At 45.3% G+C, this 20,893-nt stretch overlaps 1 protein-coding gene across 3 annotated transcripts in view; it reads left to right on the top strand.

Annotated features, from left to right (window-relative positions):
* SEPTIN2 (septin 2) overlaps positions 1 to 20,893 on the top strand; it is a 488,195-nt gene that overhangs the window by 169,048 nt on the left and 298,254 nt on the right. For all 3 annotated transcript variants that reach the window (XM_030215817.1, XM_030215816.1, XM_030215818.1), the window contains exon 4: positions 9,198 to 9,284. In XM_030215817.1, coding sequence (XP_030071677.1) covers positions 9,198 to 9,284 — 87 coding nt within the window. The remainder of the gene's footprint in view (positions 1 to 9,197; positions 9,285 to 20,893) is intronic.

Raw genomic sequence — 20,893 nt, 5'->3', positions numbered from 1 at the left:
GTGTCGATGCGATCCACCTTGGACAGCCCGGAACCGCCTCCACGCCCGGAACAGACTCTGACCTCGACGCCTGCATCGGCTTCCCAGTCTTTCTCCACAGCCGCTCTGCACGAGAGTCTCTGGGCCGTTCTTCCAGAGATTCTGGGAGAGCTGTTGCGCCCTTCTCCTCCGGTACCGGGGGTGCTTGCGCTGTTACAAGAAATGATTTATTTTGGAGAAAATAGCTCTAGAGCAACTCGCCTCTCTTTATAATTTAAGAGCAGGTGCTGTATGTATAAGTTTTAGGATATTAATTTCTCCACCAATCACCAAAGGTGATAATTGCAATAAATTAAATAAATTAAGTACATATAGCTTCAATATACTCAGAACACACAGAGACCATATTTTTAGCTTCAAAAAGGTTGATTTAATATACAATTGCACACGAGAGGTAGGTTTTAAGAGATCTTTACAGGTAATCTGTGCTTAAAATAGAACAAAGTAGCAGGTAGGTTAACTTACAAGTCCTTGTTACAAGCATGCTGTGGTCCAGCTGGTTGATGAGCACATGTTTCAGGACAGGAGGGCTTCTGCAGTGAATGGATCTGAGTTGCTGGCAGTTGATGAGAATCTGAGTCTTGCTGGCAGTTGATGAGAATCTGAGTTGCTGGCAGTTGATAAGAATCTCCGTCTTGGGAAACAGCTTGTCCTTTTATATCTTGCAAGCTGCAGGAGGATATGCCATGTGGATCTTTGTCCTGGTTTCCACACGACCCTTGAGCATTTGCAAAGCATTGTGGTATCTTGGTCTCATGTCTGCACACGACCCCTGAGTCCTGGTCTCATGTCTTATGACATCACGAGACTTACAGTCTGGATTTTGCTGGCAAATGTCTTTTGATGTCCTGTTCAGTCTCTGGGGCAGATACACATTACAAGTCCTTCCTTTCTGCACATGTCTGGAAGCTGATGGGAGGGGCAGGTATACGTTTGACAAGCAAATGTCCTGTTTATGCTTCCTCTGAGTTCTTTGTTTTATTCAGGTGCCCACCTTAGTCCATCTTTTGTTAGGTGGGAGGGCAGAGGAAGCTCTTTTGTGTTTGTTAAGTGTTTGTAATTAACTATCCCTGCTCTCAGGAGTTCCCAGAAAAAGGAATGGAGAGAGAGGGGCTTGAAATGAAACTATTCTCTCTGCTGTAGTGTCAAATATATATTTTTAAAAGATACACAAATATATTGGTGTATATATAATCCAGCAAATATGCTACATATTTCATTAATAAACTGATACCATTACAGCGCCACCGGTACCATCGAGCGAGGCAACGGCTGGCCCTTTGCCCGGGGTGAGGTCTCCGACGCGGTACCGGCTGCGGCCGCCTCCCAGGAAGACTCCCCGACGACGTCGGTGGAGGGAGCTTCGCCAGTGCTGGCGAGGGAGTCTACCTCTCGGCGCTCCCACCATGGCCGTGTTTCCACGGAGTCGAGTCGGGCACGGCTTCAGACGCAGGTTCATGAACTTGTGTCTGATACCGATGATGAGGCCTCGTGGGAGGAGGAGGAGGACATCAGATATTTCTCTGACGAGGAGTCTGATGGCCTTCCTTCTGATCCCACTCCCTCCCCTGAAAGGCAGCTTTCTTCTCCCGAGAGTCTGTCTTTCGCGGCCTTTGTCCGGGAAATTCTCCCGCCGGCAGCCTTCAGCATCTACCTCTTCAGGTAGACGTTTTTATGGGGGAAGGAGGACTGTTCCCTACTCTTCTGGTAAGCGTAGGTATAATCCTCCCTCTCTACAGCCTGCGGCCCAGGCTAAGCCCCAGCACGCTCGCTCTCGTCAGCAGCGTGCGCCTCAGCAAGGCCCCACAGCTCCCCAGCAAAAGCAGGGGGCGAGCTTTTGACTGGCTCCAGAAGAGCATAGCTGATGTCAAGGTGTCCGTGCCGGGCGATCTGCCGGTCGGGGGGAGGTTGAAAGTTTTTCACCAAAGGTGACCTCTCATAACCTCCGACCAGTGGGTTCTCCAAATAGTCCGACAAGGATACACCCTCAATTTGGCCTCGAAGCCTCCAAATTGCCCCCCGGGAGCTCAGTCCTTCAGCTTCCAGCACAAGCAGGTACTTGCAGAGGAACTCTCCGCCCTTCTCAGCGCCAATGCGGTCGAGCCCGTGCCATCCGGGCAAGAAGGGCTGGGATTCTATTCCAGGTACTTCCTTGTGGAAAAGAAAACAGGGGGGATGCGTCCCATCCTAGACCTAAGGGCCCTGAACAAATATCTGGTCAAGAAAAAGTTCAGGATGCTTTCCCTGCGCACCCTTCTTCCCATGATTCAGCAAAACGATTGGCTATGCTCTCTGGACTTAAAGAATGCTTATACACACATCCCTCTGGAGCAGTTTTTGTCAAACAGCTAGCAAGACACTCGGGCTGAATTGCAAAGTCTGCTCAGTTTGTCTTTCTCATTCTTTACTTTATAAACTGTAATAAGTTTCATTTCTTCTAAAATATGTGATTTTTCTTATTCTTATTGTACATAAAAGGTTATTTCCTTCTTTATTATACATAAAGAGTTATTTCCTGTATTCTTACCATCCTCTCCTGTTCCAATACACATGCACATCATGTTCTCATTGGCCATTCCCTTATCCCCTACGTGTGATATTCTCATGCAGTGCAAATTGCATGAACCACCTGGCTCCTCCTCCTCCCTTAAACACATATTTGTGGAGAAACATCTCCTTTGGAGGGTCCACAGCTTCACTCACTATCAAGGTTATATCAGGTTTTGTCTACCATAAATGGGTCATCCAGTTTTGTTTCCTTATGAGCTACTCCATGTCATGTGATATACTAGAAATGCATAACAATATGTACTGTTTCCAGGAAAATGAAACTTGTACACTCTATGTATGCAAGCAGTAGGGAGGAATATACATCAGCATGCGCCTCAGCCCCAGACAGTTCTCCTGTTACAGCACGGGGTGAACTTTTCACTGAATCTAGGGGAGCATAGATGCAGTGCCATTAACCTTCCTTGATGAGCTATCAATCAGAGGGAGGTTGCAGTTCTTCGGGAAAGACCGCAGGCTGATGAATTGCTCTCCAAGAGCAACTCACGTCAGCTCTCAGCACAAGCAGCTCCTTGCAGAAGAACTCTCCGCCCTTCTTAAGACCCCTGTCGTCAGTCCATACCACCAGGGGAAGAGGATTGCGATTCTATTCCAGTTTCTTCCTTGAGCCATTGAAGGCACGAGGGATTTGTTCCATCCTGGATCTAAGAGCCCTTTTCAACTTTCTGAACACAGGATGATTTCCCTGAGCACCCTACTCCCCTTGGTTCAGGGTCATGATTGGCTCTGTACTCTGCGCTTGAAGGATCTTTGTGCACAAGAAGTATCTTCAGTTTCGCCTGGGGCATTCCATTTCCAAGACTGCGTGCTGTCTTTTGGCCTTGCGTCACCTCCAAGGGTATTCACCAAGTGTCTAGAGGTATTCGCAGCATTCCTGCACTGACTGGGAGTCCATGTATTTCCTTTCTGGTTGATTGGCAGGTGCAGAGCACACAGATGATCAATTCTCAGGAATCCATATAGAGGAAATTTTGGGTGTTGGACCTGCTGGAGTTTGTTTTAACTACCCCTAGTCTCTTCTGCTTCCCATCTCCCATTTGGAGATCATTGGAGTCCTGCTGGAAACCCATTGGTCTTGGACATCTCTTCCCGTGCCAGGGCGTGGACACTCTTGTTGCTCTTGCCATTCAGGTTTGAGCCCCTCAGCATATCGCACCTCGACAGATGTTGAAGTTGTTTAATCACACGGCCTCTATGTAACTGCCCAGTGGAACTTAGCGCTCAGTGCTTTGGGGCTATCAGGACCCTGTACAGTGTCATCGGAGTGTCCCCATAGCTCATATACTCTATGCTCCATTTTGACTCTGGGACTGCCTTTTCTACTTCCTCAGCCTCACAAGGTAATGACGGTTGCTGTGGGAAGTACCTTTAGTCGGGCCTTACTCTCAAGGTGCTTGGTCAGCCCAGAAGGCAGCTCTCCCTCTCATCCTTCTGGAACTCTGGGCAATCTGGACTTCTGTACAATATTTCAGTGATAGGTGGTTCAGCCACTTTGTATTCATTCACACAAATGGTCATGGTGAAATGTACTATCCCGACCTGCAGTGGGGCACCGGATTTCACCCTCAGTCATGGGGCCCTCCAGATGTGACTGGGGACAGCCCTTTCGAGACTGCTCCTCAGATCCACTCATCTGGTGGACTAATTCAGTAGCCTGGCTGCCAGACTGTACAAGGTTGTTTGCCTACACAAGTTGCCTTTTAACACAGGCGTCTACAATATCTTTCGCCTGTGAGGCGCCCCTTCAGTAGATCTCTTGGCTACTCAAGTCAATCACGTCATCCCTGCGTTCTGCTCCAGGCCCGCAGCAGACTATTTATTTACATTTGCTCACACCTTTTTCAGTAGTAGCTCAAGGTGAGTTACATTCAGGTACTCTGGATATTTCTCTTTCCCAGGAGAGCTCACAATCTAAGTGTCAGGTTCTCAGGTTCAGAGCCCGCGGGGGGCTGGGCTCTGGAGCAAACGTGAGCCCTTGGGCTGCTGACGAGGAGTGACAGCAGCAGGCAAAACCCACCAACCAACGCTGGGCAAGCACACCGACACCGGCAGGGACTGCAGGCACCGCCCAGCGAGCCGGAACACATGGACTAGAACACTGGACTGGAATTCCCCAGACTGGAGGACACAGGACTGGAACCCCCCGGACTGGAACACTGGACTGGAATCCCCCGGACTGGAGGACACAGGACTGGAACACCGGACTGGTCCACACAGCTTCACCTGCACTTAGCTACTAAGCCCCCCAGGAGTTGAGCTCCTGGGTTTGAGTAGCCGGCAGGACTTACTGGATACCGGATGACACAGGGACCAGGACTGGAAACAGAAGTGCTCCTAAACCTAAACTGATCTATGTGCTCCCAAGCCCTAAACCAGCAGGAGTGTTCCTAACAGGAAACTGACAAAAGGACTTCCTAAGCCCTATACTAAACAGGAGCTCCTAAGCCCTGCTCAAGAAAGGGACTTCCTAAGCCCTAAACTAACAGAGCAGGAAACTAAACACAAAGCTAACACAGGTGCTACTAAGCACCAAGCTACAAGCAGAGCTCTACACTAACAAGCTAAACACAAAACTAACAAGCTACCTAAGCACTGCTCTAGCTAGCTAGATACAAAACTAACAAGGTGCTTCCTAAGCACTACTCTGGCAAGCAACCAGAAGAGCTCCTAGCACTAAAAGGGAAGACAGGGGAGCCACAAGGAAAAAGCAGGGAAGCTAACACCTAAGCCAAAAGTAATTCTAAATCACCAAACACCAACAGCAAAGACTGCAATGCTCCCAATAGCACAAACACCAGAAGTACTTCTAACAGCAAACTCTGCAGTGTTCCTAACACCAAACCCTGAAGTACTTCTATCAGCAACAGAGCTTCCAAAGCCCTACACATAGCAATGCTTCCAAAACCAAGAGGGAAAAGCAGGAAAGCTAAACACAGTCACCAGTGCACACTGCAGTAACACTAACCTGGCCCTTAGCAAAAGCAAGCAGGGAACCTAGACACAAAGTCAGAAGAGCACACTGCACCACCCTACCTAAAGCAAACACCACTGTTGCAAAGGCTCTGAAGGAAACAACACCACTTCCTTATCAAAGCCCTCCCTGATGATGTCACACTCCCTAGCCCCAGGCAACAGCATACTGACCCAGAGAGGCCCAACCCACACCAATGCAACACCGTGAAGCACTTGAAGCCAGTACACCCAAAGAGAGGTAGAGCTAACTCAGTCCACCCACACAGCTGTAGTAAAGTAAAACAATTAACCCCATGCTGCTGGAAGCTGCCAGCACAGAGAGACAGAGCCAGCTCAGAAAGGACAGACAAAAGAAACAGAAGCCAGCTAAGAAGCTGACCCCCAGGAAAGAGGTAAGTTTGAGAGGGGTTCTGACCCCAATCATAACACTAAGTTTGTACCTGAGGAAATGCAGGGTTAAATGACTTGCCCAAGATCAGAAGGAGCAGTAGTGGGATTTGAACCGGCCACCTCTGGATTGCAAGACTTGTGCTCTAACCACTAGGCCACTAGGCCACTCCTCCTCTCCTACCATTGGTTGCCTTCCTTCTTCCTTAGGGAATGGTCTTCTGTATTCATATCCTCTCATCTCTCATGGGGCAGATTCTGTTTGCTCTTTCCTGGCCTCGGCAGATCTGGCTTCCTCCTCTTCTGGATTTCTCCTTCCAAGAATCATGTAGGTTGAAGTGTTCCCCGACCCTCATCACACAGAACAAGGGGTCTCTTCTGCATCTCATCCTCCAATCTCTGACGCTCATGGCCTGGATGTTAAGGGCTTTGCATTAGTTTCCTTGCTTCTTCCTTTGAGGGTGTCTCCATGGTCTTTCTTGCTTTCAGGAAAGCTTCTACTAAGAGGTGTTCCTCTTTCCAGTCGAGAAGGTTTGCCACCTGGTGTGTGTGAGCGGGCCGTAGATCCCCTTTGTGCTCGTGATTACATACCTTCTACATCTTTCTGGGTTTGGTCTGAACCCAACTCGGTGGGGGTTTACCTCGGTATACTCAGTGCTTCTGTCCTTCACATAGGGAATACACATCTTTTCACAGCTTCTAGTTGTTTGCTTTGTGAGAGGTTGGCTTTGTTACGGCCCCTAATCGCACCTCCATATGTGTTATGGGCCTCAACGTCGATCTGCTCCTTTTTAGCTACTTATTTTCCAGTCCTTTGATGTCCTTGACCTGCAGAGTCTTGTTTTTTGTGGCTGTTCCTTTTATTTCCTTTCCTCCCAACTGGAGTAGGTTGCCATTGGGAACTGCACAGTTTCTAATTGACTACCAGCTTCTTTTCTTTTCCTTGCGCCCAATCTGGGCTGCCTAGGAGGATCCTCTTATGGCTTGCAGTGTTAGAGCCCTGACTCCATCGTTGGCCTCCATTTGGGAAATTTGCTAGGCTGATTCGTGGTCTTCATTCCACACATTCACACCTCATTCCTGCTTCAAGTAGCATACCTTAAGCAGTGTTCCTGATGTAACAGTTGGGGATAGATGGTAATGCAGAATTAGTTTGGGTTTTAGAATCCAACTTGTCTTTACTTATTAACTGTTACGCTTTTTTCCATCTTAGTGGGCATGGGAGCGTACTCCATCCATTACCTTTTGTCACCTCAGGGCTGGGTTTGGGAGAAAGCTCAGCCGATTGACATGCTGCAGGAGATTTAATCGCGGTGCCTAGCGGCGCAAACCAAAGGCGATTAAATCTCCTGCAGCATGTCAATCGGCGCAAACCAAAGACCTTTGTGCAGCAGTTGGTGAAAATTTAGAATATTGGTGGTTTATATGCTATTTTTAAAATTATTGGAGTGGTATTAAGGAAGGAAACAGTATGTTAGCTTTAATGATTAAGGTTATTAGTGCTTGAGTACTTATCCTTATGTTTCTATTATTTTCTCTGTTTTTATTATTATGCTGTTTGTTTTTAAGGTGTGTAGGGAATTAGGTGATGTGATATATAGTCCTGCATATTTGGCTGGCATTGTTTTGTTATCAGGGATTACAAAGATGTATGATCTAATGCAATTTGAAGTTTTGTTGTGTCCCCTGGGATAACTTTGTGAATTATTGGGAGGTTTTACTATATACAGCAGACTATCTTAGTGCTCTTAAGATCACTCTGGAAACTTAGTTGTTGTTTTTAGTAGATCAAATATAAATAATTGTCTTTGCTGTAAATACTAGAATACTTTGGTAATCTATACTTGATACCAATCATGCAGTTTTATTTTAATTTGTTATTTGGTGTTTTTTATATTATGGGGGGGAGAACTGATTTTGTTTTTACTTACATTTCTGAAGAAAGGAACATTCCTGTTCAGCGTTCTAGTAGAGGTAGCTATAAAATTCTGGTTTAGAACAGTCAATTTAGACTATCTTATTGACTGTACCTCGTTAATTTGCAACCAGTTCTAATAGTTATCCACCACCTTCCCCCTGGTCCGTTGCCTCTGGCAGCTTCCTAAGCCATCTTCCTTCCTTTCACACTCTTCTGTGCTGCATGTGGTCCTTCACCTTTAGATGTCCCTCTGGTTGCTCCAGTCCTGGGATTCCCACCTTCAAGGCCTTTCCCTGCTTCTTTGAGGGTGCATTCTCTGAGGTACTTTCGCTCTGCAGAGAATGGCAGCATGGAAAGAAAAAGCCATCTATATCGTATATGCTTCTCCCATGGCTTAGCTCTTACTGCCTTCAGTACCTTGCACCTCTGTAGCATCACTGCTGCCAAATCTGTAAGTATACAGTCCTTATATTCCTCTCTGGGACCCCCCAGTTCAAATTCTGCTTCTGGGACCTGTTTTCCAGCTTATCCAAAATATGGGTTTGTTCCCAAGAACTCACTGTTTGCTGAAGTCGTCAGTTTCCTCATCCTGGCTGCACTCTGCCTTCCGTCTTTTCTGATCAGGTCCCCAGCTCACCCAGTTCTACTTTTAGTTAATTCATACCAGCCAGAAGCTTCTGTTTCGGTCCACTGAAATAATTTCTCAGCTCTGTGAACCACCTCCTCAGTTCCATAGGGGACATAGAGTCTCCAACTCCACTTTCTCGTTCTTAATGCTACTTGGAACTTGTGCCACCACTGTCTTTTTTTTCTCCCCTTGTGGAAAGCACTATTGCCCAGCTTTTACCAATATTCCCAAAAATGAACCAATTTGCGATTTGCCACCATTCTGCCAATTAGCCACCAGGTTCACAGCACTAGTTGCCCGGCAGAATGCATCAGTTAACCACTTTAATCTTGGCAATCCAAAGCACCTGAATCAGTCAATCAGTCTTGATGTCACTTCCACCTTAGTATTTCCCTTATCTTAATAAATTAAGTTAGTTTAGTAGACCAACACAACTTGTATTTCCAGTGTGGGAAATAGGGGACAAAAAAAATCAGCATATATTTCTACATATGTGTTTTCTTGTTTCAAGGGTGAATTACTACTTCAGTTCATGCCCTATCTTTTCCCATATGGTAAAGAGGAGAATTCCTTTTTAGCTTTGCTGAGTATTGGTGCACTTTTGCTTTGATCTTTAATCTGTTCTTGTGCATTCTAAGTCAGATGCTGTGTAGTAATTAACTTGTTTTTCAATTTTTCTTTAAGGTGAATCTGGACTGGGTAAGTCCACACTTATAAACAGCCTATTCTTGACTGATCTCTATCCTGAGAGAATAATCCCTGGAGCAGCAGGTAAGGCTAGCATTTTCACAGTTGTCTTTTTAAAACACATGTGATTTAAAGCCCTTTCTGGGTTACTTCTCTGGGCCAGAGCCTCAGCTGTAACTCTCTTTTTGATCAGTGAGCCAGGACATTGGTGTACTGTTTTACAGGGTTTTATTTACAACTTTTTATCAGATAGCATAGCATCATCACGGGCCTTGAAGTAACACTTTGCACATGTAGGCATACAGTCCTCTTGCACAACTTCATACAGAATGTACTTTCTGAAAAGGCAATAAAGTTACCTTGTCAGTTTCACACTTCAAAGCCCAAGACTGTAGTCTGTACAAACAGCATACTTCAGTTAAAACCTGCTGCTGCTTGTTTATCTTCAGAGTGAATTTACAGATCACCTGTAAAGCTCCGCCAATTAGAGCTATGGCTGCTGCTTCTCCCTGCTTGACTGTGACTTCCTCTTTAGAGACAATGGCCTTCAGTGTTAATATTTAAAATTTATATTGTCTTCATATTACAACCAACTAGAGCAGTGATGGGCAACCTTTTGAGCTTGGTGTGTCAAAATTCACCAAAAACCCAAGCATAACTCGGGTGGTGTGTCACTTCAAGAAAAATCACTGCTACTAGGACCGCCCCCGGGCCCCCCCTACCCGAGATCGCTGCCCACCCGAGGTCGCCGGGCCCCCCTCCACCCGCTACCGGGCCCGGAACTAACCTTAAAGCCTCCTTTCACGTTGCAGCAAGCAGCAGCAGGGCAGACCTCTCCTCCTTCCTTCTGTGCTCCGCCCTCGCGGACGTTATGTCAGGCGAGGTCAGGACACGGAAGGAAGGAGTGGCCTGCCCTGCTGCTGCTTGCTGCGACGTGAAAGGAGGCTTTAAGGTTAGTTTCCGGGAGCGCCGCGTGTCATCGAAAATGGCAACGCGTGTCAGTGCTGACACGCATGTCATAGGTTCGCCATCAGGGAACTAGAGTGTGGTGGTTCTCTGAGAACAAGCAGAATAAAATTATCACACTAATTTGTGTCATCACCTGACAGAGCCTCACACAGGAACCGCCCCTATAGTCTTATTAAAGTCTTTGAGGGTGGTGCACCAAGCATGCATCCACCCCTCCCGCCCACCATGTGTGGAACTAAGCCAGTGGGAAAATTTTTGTCATGATTAAGTTGTTTGATTTCACTTTAGGTATTTTACCCCATATGTCCCATGAAATGCCCAGTGGTTTTTTTTTAGTTCCAATATTTTATTGTGTTTGTGTTTTTTTTTTTTTTTTTATGAAAAAGATAATACAACAGGATAACAATGTCAAAGCATCAGTATACATGTTCAAGTTAAGGTTAGACATAGGTTATTGCTATAATATATCATAATAGTAACAAGAGTAATACAGTAGTTTCAGCAATGAGAGAGGTTATTGTGCAGTTGGTCTAGTAAAGGGGTCCATATTCTTTTGTATTTAATAAGTGAGTTAAATTTTTCAGCTGCTGCACATTCATATTTGGCTAACATACACACAGAGTTCCACCATGTTAAATAAGTTGCTTTGGATAGGTCTTTCCAACAAAAGAAAAAGGTTCTTAAGGCTTGATATAACAGGATATCCAGTAATTGCGCTTGATATTTATCAAGTGTTGATTGTATCATTAGAGATCCCATAATGACTATTTTATATGAAAAAAACGTCCTGGATATTCAGGGTAGTTGATATAGTGTCCCATACAGAGTTCCAATATTCTTGAGTAAATGGACAAGAGTAAATAATGTGTTTAAGAGTTCCATCATCCATTTCACATGTCCAACATTTATTCATGTTATTTTTTGTTTTTGTTGTGTATAACTTGGTGAGTTTAGCCGGAGTCCATAGAGCTCTGTGTGCTAAGTAAAACATAGATTGAGAGATGGATGCTGACTTGGTGATATGCGTAGTTTTGAACCAAAACTGCTCCCACTCTTGTTCGTTCAGTTGGACGTTTAGATCATGTTCCCAGGATTGCATAGTATTAGTAGGTGAACTGAATTTAGCTAATTGAAATATTTTGTACCATTTAGAAGCAAGTTTTTTAGAAGACATAAAAGACTTACAGAGTTGCCAGCAGCAGGGAGACTCAATAGATAATTTACTTATATCTAAGGTATTAGTTACACAGTGCTTGAATTGAATCCGTTTATAATATTGAGAGCTTGTGAGACCTATTTTGTACATAATTGAGAAAAGGGAAGCCAAGTGTGATCTTTTACAATGTCATTTAAGGACCAAATGCCAGCCTTTTTCCAAATAGGCCAATTAATACAAGATTTGTTAATTTTAAAAGTTGGATTATTCCATATTAGAATATACATAGAATGCTTTAAAGGATGTTTAACAACTGAATCAAGTTCTTTGAAAACGGTTTTAAGAGTTTTAAACAAAACATTAGAAGAGACCTTAACCTGTTGAGACAAAGGGAAGAAAAATGTAGGTGTATCTGGTTGTTTTAGTAATTCAATATGAAACCATGATGAACTGCTGGGTTGCTCCTTATCATACATATATACTGAATTTTGTTTTAAGAGAAAAGATATATGATAATCATAGAAGCTGGGAAAATTGACACCACCCTTTTGTGAACATGCTTTCAGTTTTTTAACAGATATTCTAGGTGTTTTATTATTCCACAAGAATTGTATTAGTTTGGCTTCAATTTTCTTATATATTGAGGGGTTTAATAATACAGGAAGTATGCTAAGAATGTAGTTAATTTTTGGCACAATCATCATTTTTATAGTTTCTAACCTACCCCACCAGTTAAGCCTCAAAAGATACCATTTTTGAGTTAATGTTTCAGTAATTTTAATTATGTTATCAGAGTTGTATTTGAGAGTATCTTCAACAGTTGGACCAAAAAGAACTCCCAGATACTTAATTTTTTCATTCCATTGAAAATTATATTGTTGAATAACATGCTTCAAATGAAAACAATTTGTAGGTATGAGTTCTGTTTTTGTGGTGTTAAATTTATAACCAGATACATCTTGCGAGACTGGGAGAATGGGCGTGCAAGTGGCAGATGAAGTTCAATGTTGACAAGTGCAAAGTGATGCATGTGGGTAAGAGGAACCCGAATTATAGCTACGTCTTGCAAGGTTCCGCGTTAGGAGTTACGGATCAAGAAAGGGATCTGGGTGTCGTCGTCGATGATACGCTGAAACCTTCTGCTCAGTGTGCTGCTGCGGCTAGGAAAGCGAATAGAATGTTGGGTGTTATTAGGAAGGGTATGGAGTCCAGGTGTGCGGATGTTATAATGCCGTTGTATCGCTCCATGGTGCGACCGCACCTGGAGTATTGTGTTCAGTACTGGTCTCCGTATCTCAAAAAAGATATAGTAGAATTGGAAAAGGTACAGCGAAGGGCGACGAAAATGATAGTGGGGATGGGACGACTTTCCTATGAAGAGAGGCTGAGAAGGCTAGGGCTTTTCAGCTTGGAGAAGAGACGGCTGAGGGGAGATATGATAGAAGTGTATAAAATAATGAGTGGAATGGATCGGGTGGATGTGAAGCGACTGTTCACGCTATCCAAAAATACTAGGACTAGAGGGCATGAGTTGAAGCTACAGTGTGGTAAATTTAACAAATCGGAGAAAATTTTTCTTCACCCAACGTGTAATTAGACTCTGGAATTCGTTGCCGGAGAACGTGGTACGGGCGGTTAGCTTGATGGAGTTTAAAAAGGGGTTAGATAGATTCCTAAAGGACAAGTCCATAGACCGCTATTAAATGGACTTGGAAAAATTCCGCATTTTTAGGTATAACTTGTCTAGAATGTTTTTACGTTTGGGGAGCGTGCCAGGTGCCCTTGACCTGGATTGGCCACTGTCGGTGACAGGATGCTGGGCTAGATGGACCTTTGGTCTTTCCCAGTATGGCACTACTTATGTACTTATGTACTTATATTTGGAGATTAAGCACAGAATGTGAGGTATTGCGGAAGGAGAGGTGAATAGGAGAATGTCATATGCAGCTAATTTAATGTTTTGTTGACCAATTTTAACACCTTGAATAAGGGGGTGTTGATGAATGGCTGTTAATAATGGTTCTAGTGCTAGGTTGAATAATAATGGTGATGGGGGCATCCTTGTCTAGTGCCTCTTGTTGGGGTGAAAGGATTAGATAGTGAATTTCCTGGAAGCCAATAAGTTGCAAGATCCGAGACAACATGGTTTTACCAAAGGGAAATCGTGCCAAACGAATCTCATTGAATTCTTTGATTGGGTGACAGGAGAATTGAATCAGGGAAGAGCTATAGACGTAATCTACTTAGATTTCAGCAAAGCTTTTGACACGGTTCCCCACAGGAGGCTCTTAAATAAACTGGATGGGCTGAAGATAGGACCCAAAGTGGTGAACTGGATTAGGAACTGGTTGACGGACAGAAGCCAGAGGGTGGTGGTGAATGGAATTCGCTCTGAGGAGGGGAAAGGTGAGTAGTGGTGTGCCTCAAGGATCGGTGCTGGGACCAATTCTGTTCAATATATTTGTGAGTGACATTGCCGAAGGGTTAGAAGGTAAAGTTTGCCTATTTGCGGATGATACTAAGATCTGTAACAGAGTGGACACCTGGGAGGGAGTGGAAAACATGAAAAAGGATCTGAGGAAGCTAGAAGAATATTCTAAGGTTTGGCAATTAAAATTCAATGCGAAGAAATGCAAAGTGATGCACTTAGGGAGTAGAAATCCACGGGAGACGTATGTGTTAGGCGGGGAGAGTCTGATAGGAACGGACGGGGAGAAGGATCTTGGGGTGATAGTATCTGAGGATCTGAAGGCGACGAAACAGTGTGACAAGGCGGTGGCCGTGGCTAGAAGGTTGTTAGGCTGTATAGAGAGAGGTGTGACCAGCAGAAGAAAGGAGGTGTTGATGCCCCTGTATAAGTCGTTGGTGAGGCCCCACCTAGAGTATTGTGTTCAGTTTTGGAAGCCGTACCTTGCGAAGGATGTAAAAAGAATTGAAGCGGTGCAAAGGAAAGCTACAAGAATGGTAAGGGATTTGTGTTACAAGACGTATGAGGAGAGACTTGATGACCTGAACATGTATACTCTGGAAGAAAGGAGAAACAGGGGTGATATTTGAAAAGTATTAATCCGCAAACGAACCTTTTCAGGAGATGCGAAGGCGGTAGAACGAGAGGACATGAAATGAGATTGAAGGGGGGCAGACTCAAGAAAAATGTCAGGAAGTATTTTTTCATGGAGAGAGTAGTGGATGCTTGGAATGCCCTCCCGCGGGAGGTGGTGGAAATGAAAACGGTAACAGAATTCAAGCACGCATGGGATAAACATAAAGGAATCCTGTTTGAAGGAATGGATCCTAAGGAGCTTAGCCGAGGTTGGGTGGCAGAGCCAGTGGCGGGAGGCGGGGATAGTGCTGGGCAGACTTATACGGTTTGTGCCAGAGCCAGTGGTGGGAAGCGGGGCTGGTGGTTGGGAAGCGGGGATAGTGCTGGGCAGACTTACACGGTCTGTGCCCTGAAAAGGACAGGTACAAATCAAGGTAAGGTATTCACAAAAAGTAGCACATATGAGTTTATCTTGTTGGGCAGCCTGGATGGACCGTGCAGGTCTTTTTCTGCCGTCATCTACTATGTTACTATGTTACTATTACGTCATTAATTTGGATATATGTAGTTGGAGAGGTGTACAGTACCTTAATTATATTAATTGAATCTTCAGATAAACCATTGAAGCACTTTAAACAAGTATGGCCATTCTACACGGTCAAATGCTTTTTCAGCATCTAGACCGATTGCAACCAGAGGATCTGAAGTTTATTGACCATGTATTAATATATTAGAGAAAATTCTTGTATTATCTGAAGATCTCCCATGCATAAAACCAGTTTGATCTGGATGTATGATTTTAGGTAGGAAAATGCCCAGTGGTTGTAAAAAGTGCTCCAGGACCGTATCCCTTATTGTCATAACTGGTGCCTGCAATGTCTGAGGCCCAACTATAATCCTTCTCCTTGTGAATTCTGTGTATGATGTCATGGAGAAGTGTTAGAGATCATGAAAGGCATTGCAAACATATGTTTGCTCTGGAGTTGCATAGGACACTCAGGGTGCTTTAACATTGAGGAAGTCTCCACCTCCCTCGATATTGAGTGTCTGTAGTGGCCCCTGGGATTGAGCATTGAGTGATCCCACCAAGAGGACAAGGAAGGATTTGACTTCATCCTCATTGATGCCAGGGAACCCCGATGCTGTATGTCAGGTGGATGCCTAGAAGAATCAGCAATGGTCCCCTTCAAGACATGGTATTGAACACTGGGGCATCAACATCCTTGATACCCAAGAAACGCTCATGAGGGGCCGCTCATCCTCTAAAGACTTGGACTGGGCGCAACAGCCTGTGTTGAGCCAGGACTATGCCATCGATTCAGCCTAGATAGCTTTGAGGGAAGTGACTGCTCCAGATGAGTTCCAGCCTTTATCCATGGCTCCCCTGGAGAAGCAAATCTGGTGATTCTCTAGGAGGGGGTGGGGTGCCTTTATCTTGATATGATGCTGAGGCATTGACATCAGGTCCAGTGCAGCTGCAACCCATTTTGGAGGCCTATGCCTTACCTGTGGCATGTTCATTGATGCCGATGCCCCTGCCAGGTGTTGAAGTCTATGTCCATCAAGAGAGTGTCATCCAGTCTCTCAGGGGAAGAAACTTTCTCAAGTTGCTAGTGATCACCCATCCTTCATGCCCCTGCCCAAGGCCTGACCAACCTGTCAGCAGACAGGGAGGCACAGACTTGACCTCCCAGAGAGGAGTATTTTTTTTAAACTTTAATTTTTATTGAAAATATTACTCCTTTGGAACAAAGCATTAATCAGCCCATTAACACAAATTGCCCAGAGCGGCCCCCAAAGGAGTCCTCGCTTACAACAATCTAGAACAGGCCCACATTACTCAATATTAATAACAAAAACAATACCCATAACCTGAGCTCCCCCCATCCACCCCTCCATAATATTTCTAACCAACATATCTCCTAATGTCAAACATTTCAATATTCCCCCTTCCCCCCTTTATCCCTCCGTACCCCCAATAGTAAGTACCTATAATTTCTTTACCCCTGCCTTTAAGCGCTCCCACCCCCCTCTGCATCTCAAAGCCCCCACCTGTCTATACGCTGTCAGATACTCCATATGTAATAATTGTCCCAATTTGTCTTTCCACTCCTCCAACGTAGGAGGACTTGAAGATTTCCACCTCAAGGCTATAAGACATTTGGCCGCTGCAAAGCCCCAACGAAGCTATTTGCTAACTTCTCAGGATTCTCTTTCATTATAGAAGCCCAACAGGCATTCCCGGGCCCACACACCAATGAAAGTTTTGTCAACCAATCCCTTCACCACCCCTTGCCAAAAATCCACCACTCTAGTACATGTCCACCAAATGTGAAGAAAGAATCCCTTGTGTACCCCACACCTCCAACATCTATCTGATGTGTTTGCATACATTCTATGCAATCTGTGAGGCGTATAATACCATCTAGTGAGAACTTTATAAGCATTCTCTTGTATCAAGACGCACATAGATGCTTTATATACTTCACCACAAATAACTTCCCATTCCTGATCAGTAAATTTACATCCCAAATCCACTTTCCATGCCCCTTGAAACCCAAACTGCCTAGGGACACTGCCCCGAAAGAATCTATAAAGAACAGATATAGATCTTAGGGACCCGTCTCAAAATTATTCACAAATTTTCTAAACATTCCCTCTCTTGAGGGTTGGTCCCCCTCCATCCCATGGTCCCCACAAAATGCTGAACCTGGACATAGGCAAACCTGTCACCTTCTGTCAGATCATATCTAGAACCCAGTGTCTCAAAACTCAGCAATTGTCCATCCTGCAGAACATTACGAAAAATTATCAATCCCTTCCTCTCCCAGTGCCCAAATCTAGCATTGGCCCTGCCTGCCCCAAATTTCGGTTCCCAACACAGGGGCGCTAGGGTTGACATCCCTCCCTCCTGACCCCATCACCTCTTAACCTCCCTCCACACTCCTATCAAATGCTTCACATATGGATTGCCCAACCATTCAAAAATCTCTCCCTCCGTGGTCCACAAATAGGAGTTAAGCTCTCTACCAGAGCTGTAAGACCTTTCCACCTGACTTCCCGGCTAGTGGTTAGGGTGGTGGACTTTGGTCCTGGGGAACTGAGGAACTGAGTTCGATTCCCACTTCAGGCACAGGTAGCTCCTTGTGACTCTGGGCAAGTGACTTAACCCTTCATTGCCCCATGTAAGCCGCATTGAGCCTGCCATGAGTGGGAAAGTGCGGGGTACAAATTTAACAAAAAAAAAATAATAATCATCCACACCTGCGCCGCAAAATAGTACCATTCAATATTTGGAACCGACCTTCCTCCCCTCTCAGGCGCCCTCCACAGCACCCGGCTTCCCAATCTGGGGTGCTTCCCATTCCAAATAAACTGCATTAGGAATCTCTGTATCTGCTTAATAGTTCCTCAAGGAAGCTCCACCGGTAAAGCCTGAATCAGAAAGAGCAATCGTGGCAAAATAATCATCTTAATCACTGCCATACGCCCCCACCAGGACAACCACAATCCCTTCCAACTAGACAACTCAGATCTAATTTGACCCACTATCTTACCATAATTAATACTGCTCACCCTATTAAGATCACTCGGAATTTGAACCCCCAAATACCGAAATTTACCTTTGGCCCATTTAAAGGGAAATCTCCCACCCATTCTACTTGCTACCCCTGGGGGTAATGATACATCCAATATCTCACTTTTATCCATATTTACCTTAAACCCCGCACATTCTTCAAACTCTTCCAATATCTCCAGTATCTTGGGCAGCGTGTGCTCAGGATCAACCACATACATTAACACATCTAACACATCATCGGCAAATAATGCTATTCTATGTTCCCTCCCCCCAACCCTAACTCCTCTCAAGTCTGCATGTTGACGCATAACTTCTGCCAAAGGTTCCATATACATTGCAAAAAGGAGAGGGGAAAGCGGGCAACCCTGTCTAGTCCCTCTCTCCACAGAAAAGAATTCTGTATATCCCCCGTTTATTCGAAGGCAAGCCCTAGGATTTGCATATAAGGCTGCCAACCACTTAATAAAATTTTCCCCCAAGGCCATCCTTTCCAACACTGCCCCCCAAAAATCCCCAACTAACCCTATCAAAAGCCTTTTCTGCATCAATGGCCAACAAAATCATCTCCCTACCCAACCCTCTGCGCTTCCCACATCAAATTCAGAATGCTTCTAATATTATTCCCTACCTGCCTCCCAGGTATGAATCCCGCCTGATCCTCATTCACCAGCTTGGGCAACACTCTAGCCAGCCTATTAGCCAAAACCTTTGCCACTTTCTTCACATCAGCGTTCAATAACGAAATTGGCCTATATGATCCACAACTCCCTAGGTCTTTCCCTGGTTTAGGGATAACCACCACCCCCGCCTCAGCCATAGATCTGGGAAACCCTCCCCCCTCTAAGACTCCATTTCCCACCCTCACTATTAAATCACTGATTTCATCCACATAACATTTATAAAATTTCCCTGTATATCCATCTAAACCTGGAGCCTTCCCATTCAGCAACCTCTTGATCACACCCTGTACCTCTTGCAATCTAATAGGTTCCCCAATTCTAGCTTTCTCACCATCCTCTAATTGCCGCAGTGGAATCCTATCCAGAAACTGGGCCCAACCCTCCATCACCCCCTCTGACCCTCCAACCCCCTGCCCTGTATCTGAACCTAAGATGGCGCATGATCCGAGACACTAATTGTTTCTATTTCCGCCTTCTCCACCATATGCCAAGCATTGTGATGGAGCCATATCCCATCCAATCTTGAATAGGACTGCGCTGCATGGGAGTAAAAGGTATAGTCACGCTGGGTGCCATGTAACAATGTCCAGCAATCCACCACTTCTAACCCTTTCATAAGTTGCAACATTGCTTTTCTCCCGTGCCCACTATGGTAACTTCCCCCTTTTGAGTAGTCCATCCGAGCATATGGGCCCAAATTTAAATCCCCCCCCCCCCCCCCCACCACTATATGACCCCCCACAAAACCCAACAGCTCCTCCTTCAGCTGTTGAAAAAATTTCCCCTGATTCCCATTTGGAGCATAGATGTCTGTCGGCGTAAATTCCTTACCCTCTAACCAGCCTCAAAGAGTCACACACCTCCCTTCCTTATCCCTAAACAACTGTTTAGTAACAAACCTACAATTTTGCCTTATTAGGATAGCTATTTTATTTATTTTTATTTTTTGTTGCATTTGTACCCCGCGCTTTCCCACTCATGGCAGGCTCAATGCGGCTTACATGGGGCAATGGAGGGTTAAGTGACTTGCCCAGAGTCACAAGGAGCTGCCTGTGCCTGAAGTGGGAATCGAACTCGGTTGCTCAGTTCCCCAGGACCAAAGTCCACCACCCTAACCACTAGGCCACTCCCCCCACCCGCTTTGCCCCTCCCTCCTGATGTGTTATTACTTCTTGATACTGCCTGCGGCGCAGCATATGAGTATCCCGAGGTTGCAGGTGAGTTTCTTGCAGAAATGTAATCTCCCATTTCAAATCTCTCCAATTCCTTAAACACTCTAAAACGCTTCCCATGACTGTTTAATCCATTCACATTCCATGTACGTACCACCATAGATATTCCCTTCTCCTTACCCTCCTTTCCACTCCCCCCTCCAACCCCCTTCTCCCCCCTTTAACATCGGTCCCGCCTTCCTCAAGGAAATGACTCGCAGACCCAGGGCCTATAGAACCTCCCTTATGAATAACCCAATCCCTACCTATCCTCTCCCCCCTCTCCCCCCTCCTCTACCGTCATCCCTTAGACTACCTCTTCAAGGCCCTCCCCAGAACCCCATCACCCCTTCCCTTTATACTAACCCCAGTCCTTTTTTACAAAATTCCATCCGTATGCTGTTCATCTCCACACCTCTGCCCCTCAAGAAATGGGCGTCTCAGTCGTCTTCCCTCTCGCCCCCACCTTCTGCCATCTTGTGCCCGGGACAGACTCTTTGGACCTCTCAGCCGTCTCCATCCAATTCGGAAGACCTTTGCGGCCCAAGGCTCTCAAAGCCGACCATGCCTGGATTTACCCTCCACCGTGAGCCACATTGCAAAGGGAAACAGCCACCTATACCTTATCCCCTTAGCTCTCATGAAAACAGTAACTTCGCAAAAAGATCTGCATTTCTGCAAAGTGCTCCAGGTAAAATCTTGATACACCCCAATTTTGTAGTTCTTCCACTTAATTTCTCCTTGTTGTCTTGCCTTAGCCAAAATCTTCTCTTTTATAGGGAAATCTGCAAAACAAACCACAGTATCCCTCGGAGCAAAGTCCCACTGTGGTCCTGGCACCCTGTGAGCTCGCTGTATTCGCAGTTCAGACCGTCCACTCTTCCCATCTGGATTTAAAATGAACTCACACAGCTCCTCTATCACTGCCGTACAATTAACAAAGAGATCAGACTCCGGAATTCCCTTGAAATGTAGATTATTTCTTCAGGACCTGCTTTCTAGGTCTTCCAACTGCTCCTTGACATTTTGAAGATCTTCCTGTTCAGCTGTAAGC

The sequence above is a fragment of the Microcaecilia unicolor genome, chromosome 10 (assembly GCF_901765095.1).
Source record: "Microcaecilia unicolor chromosome 10, aMicUni1.1, whole genome shotgun sequence".
NCBI lineage: Eukaryota > Metazoa > Chordata > Amphibia > Gymnophiona > Siphonopidae > Microcaecilia > Microcaecilia unicolor.
This window is presented reverse-complemented; position numbering and strand designations above follow the sequence as displayed.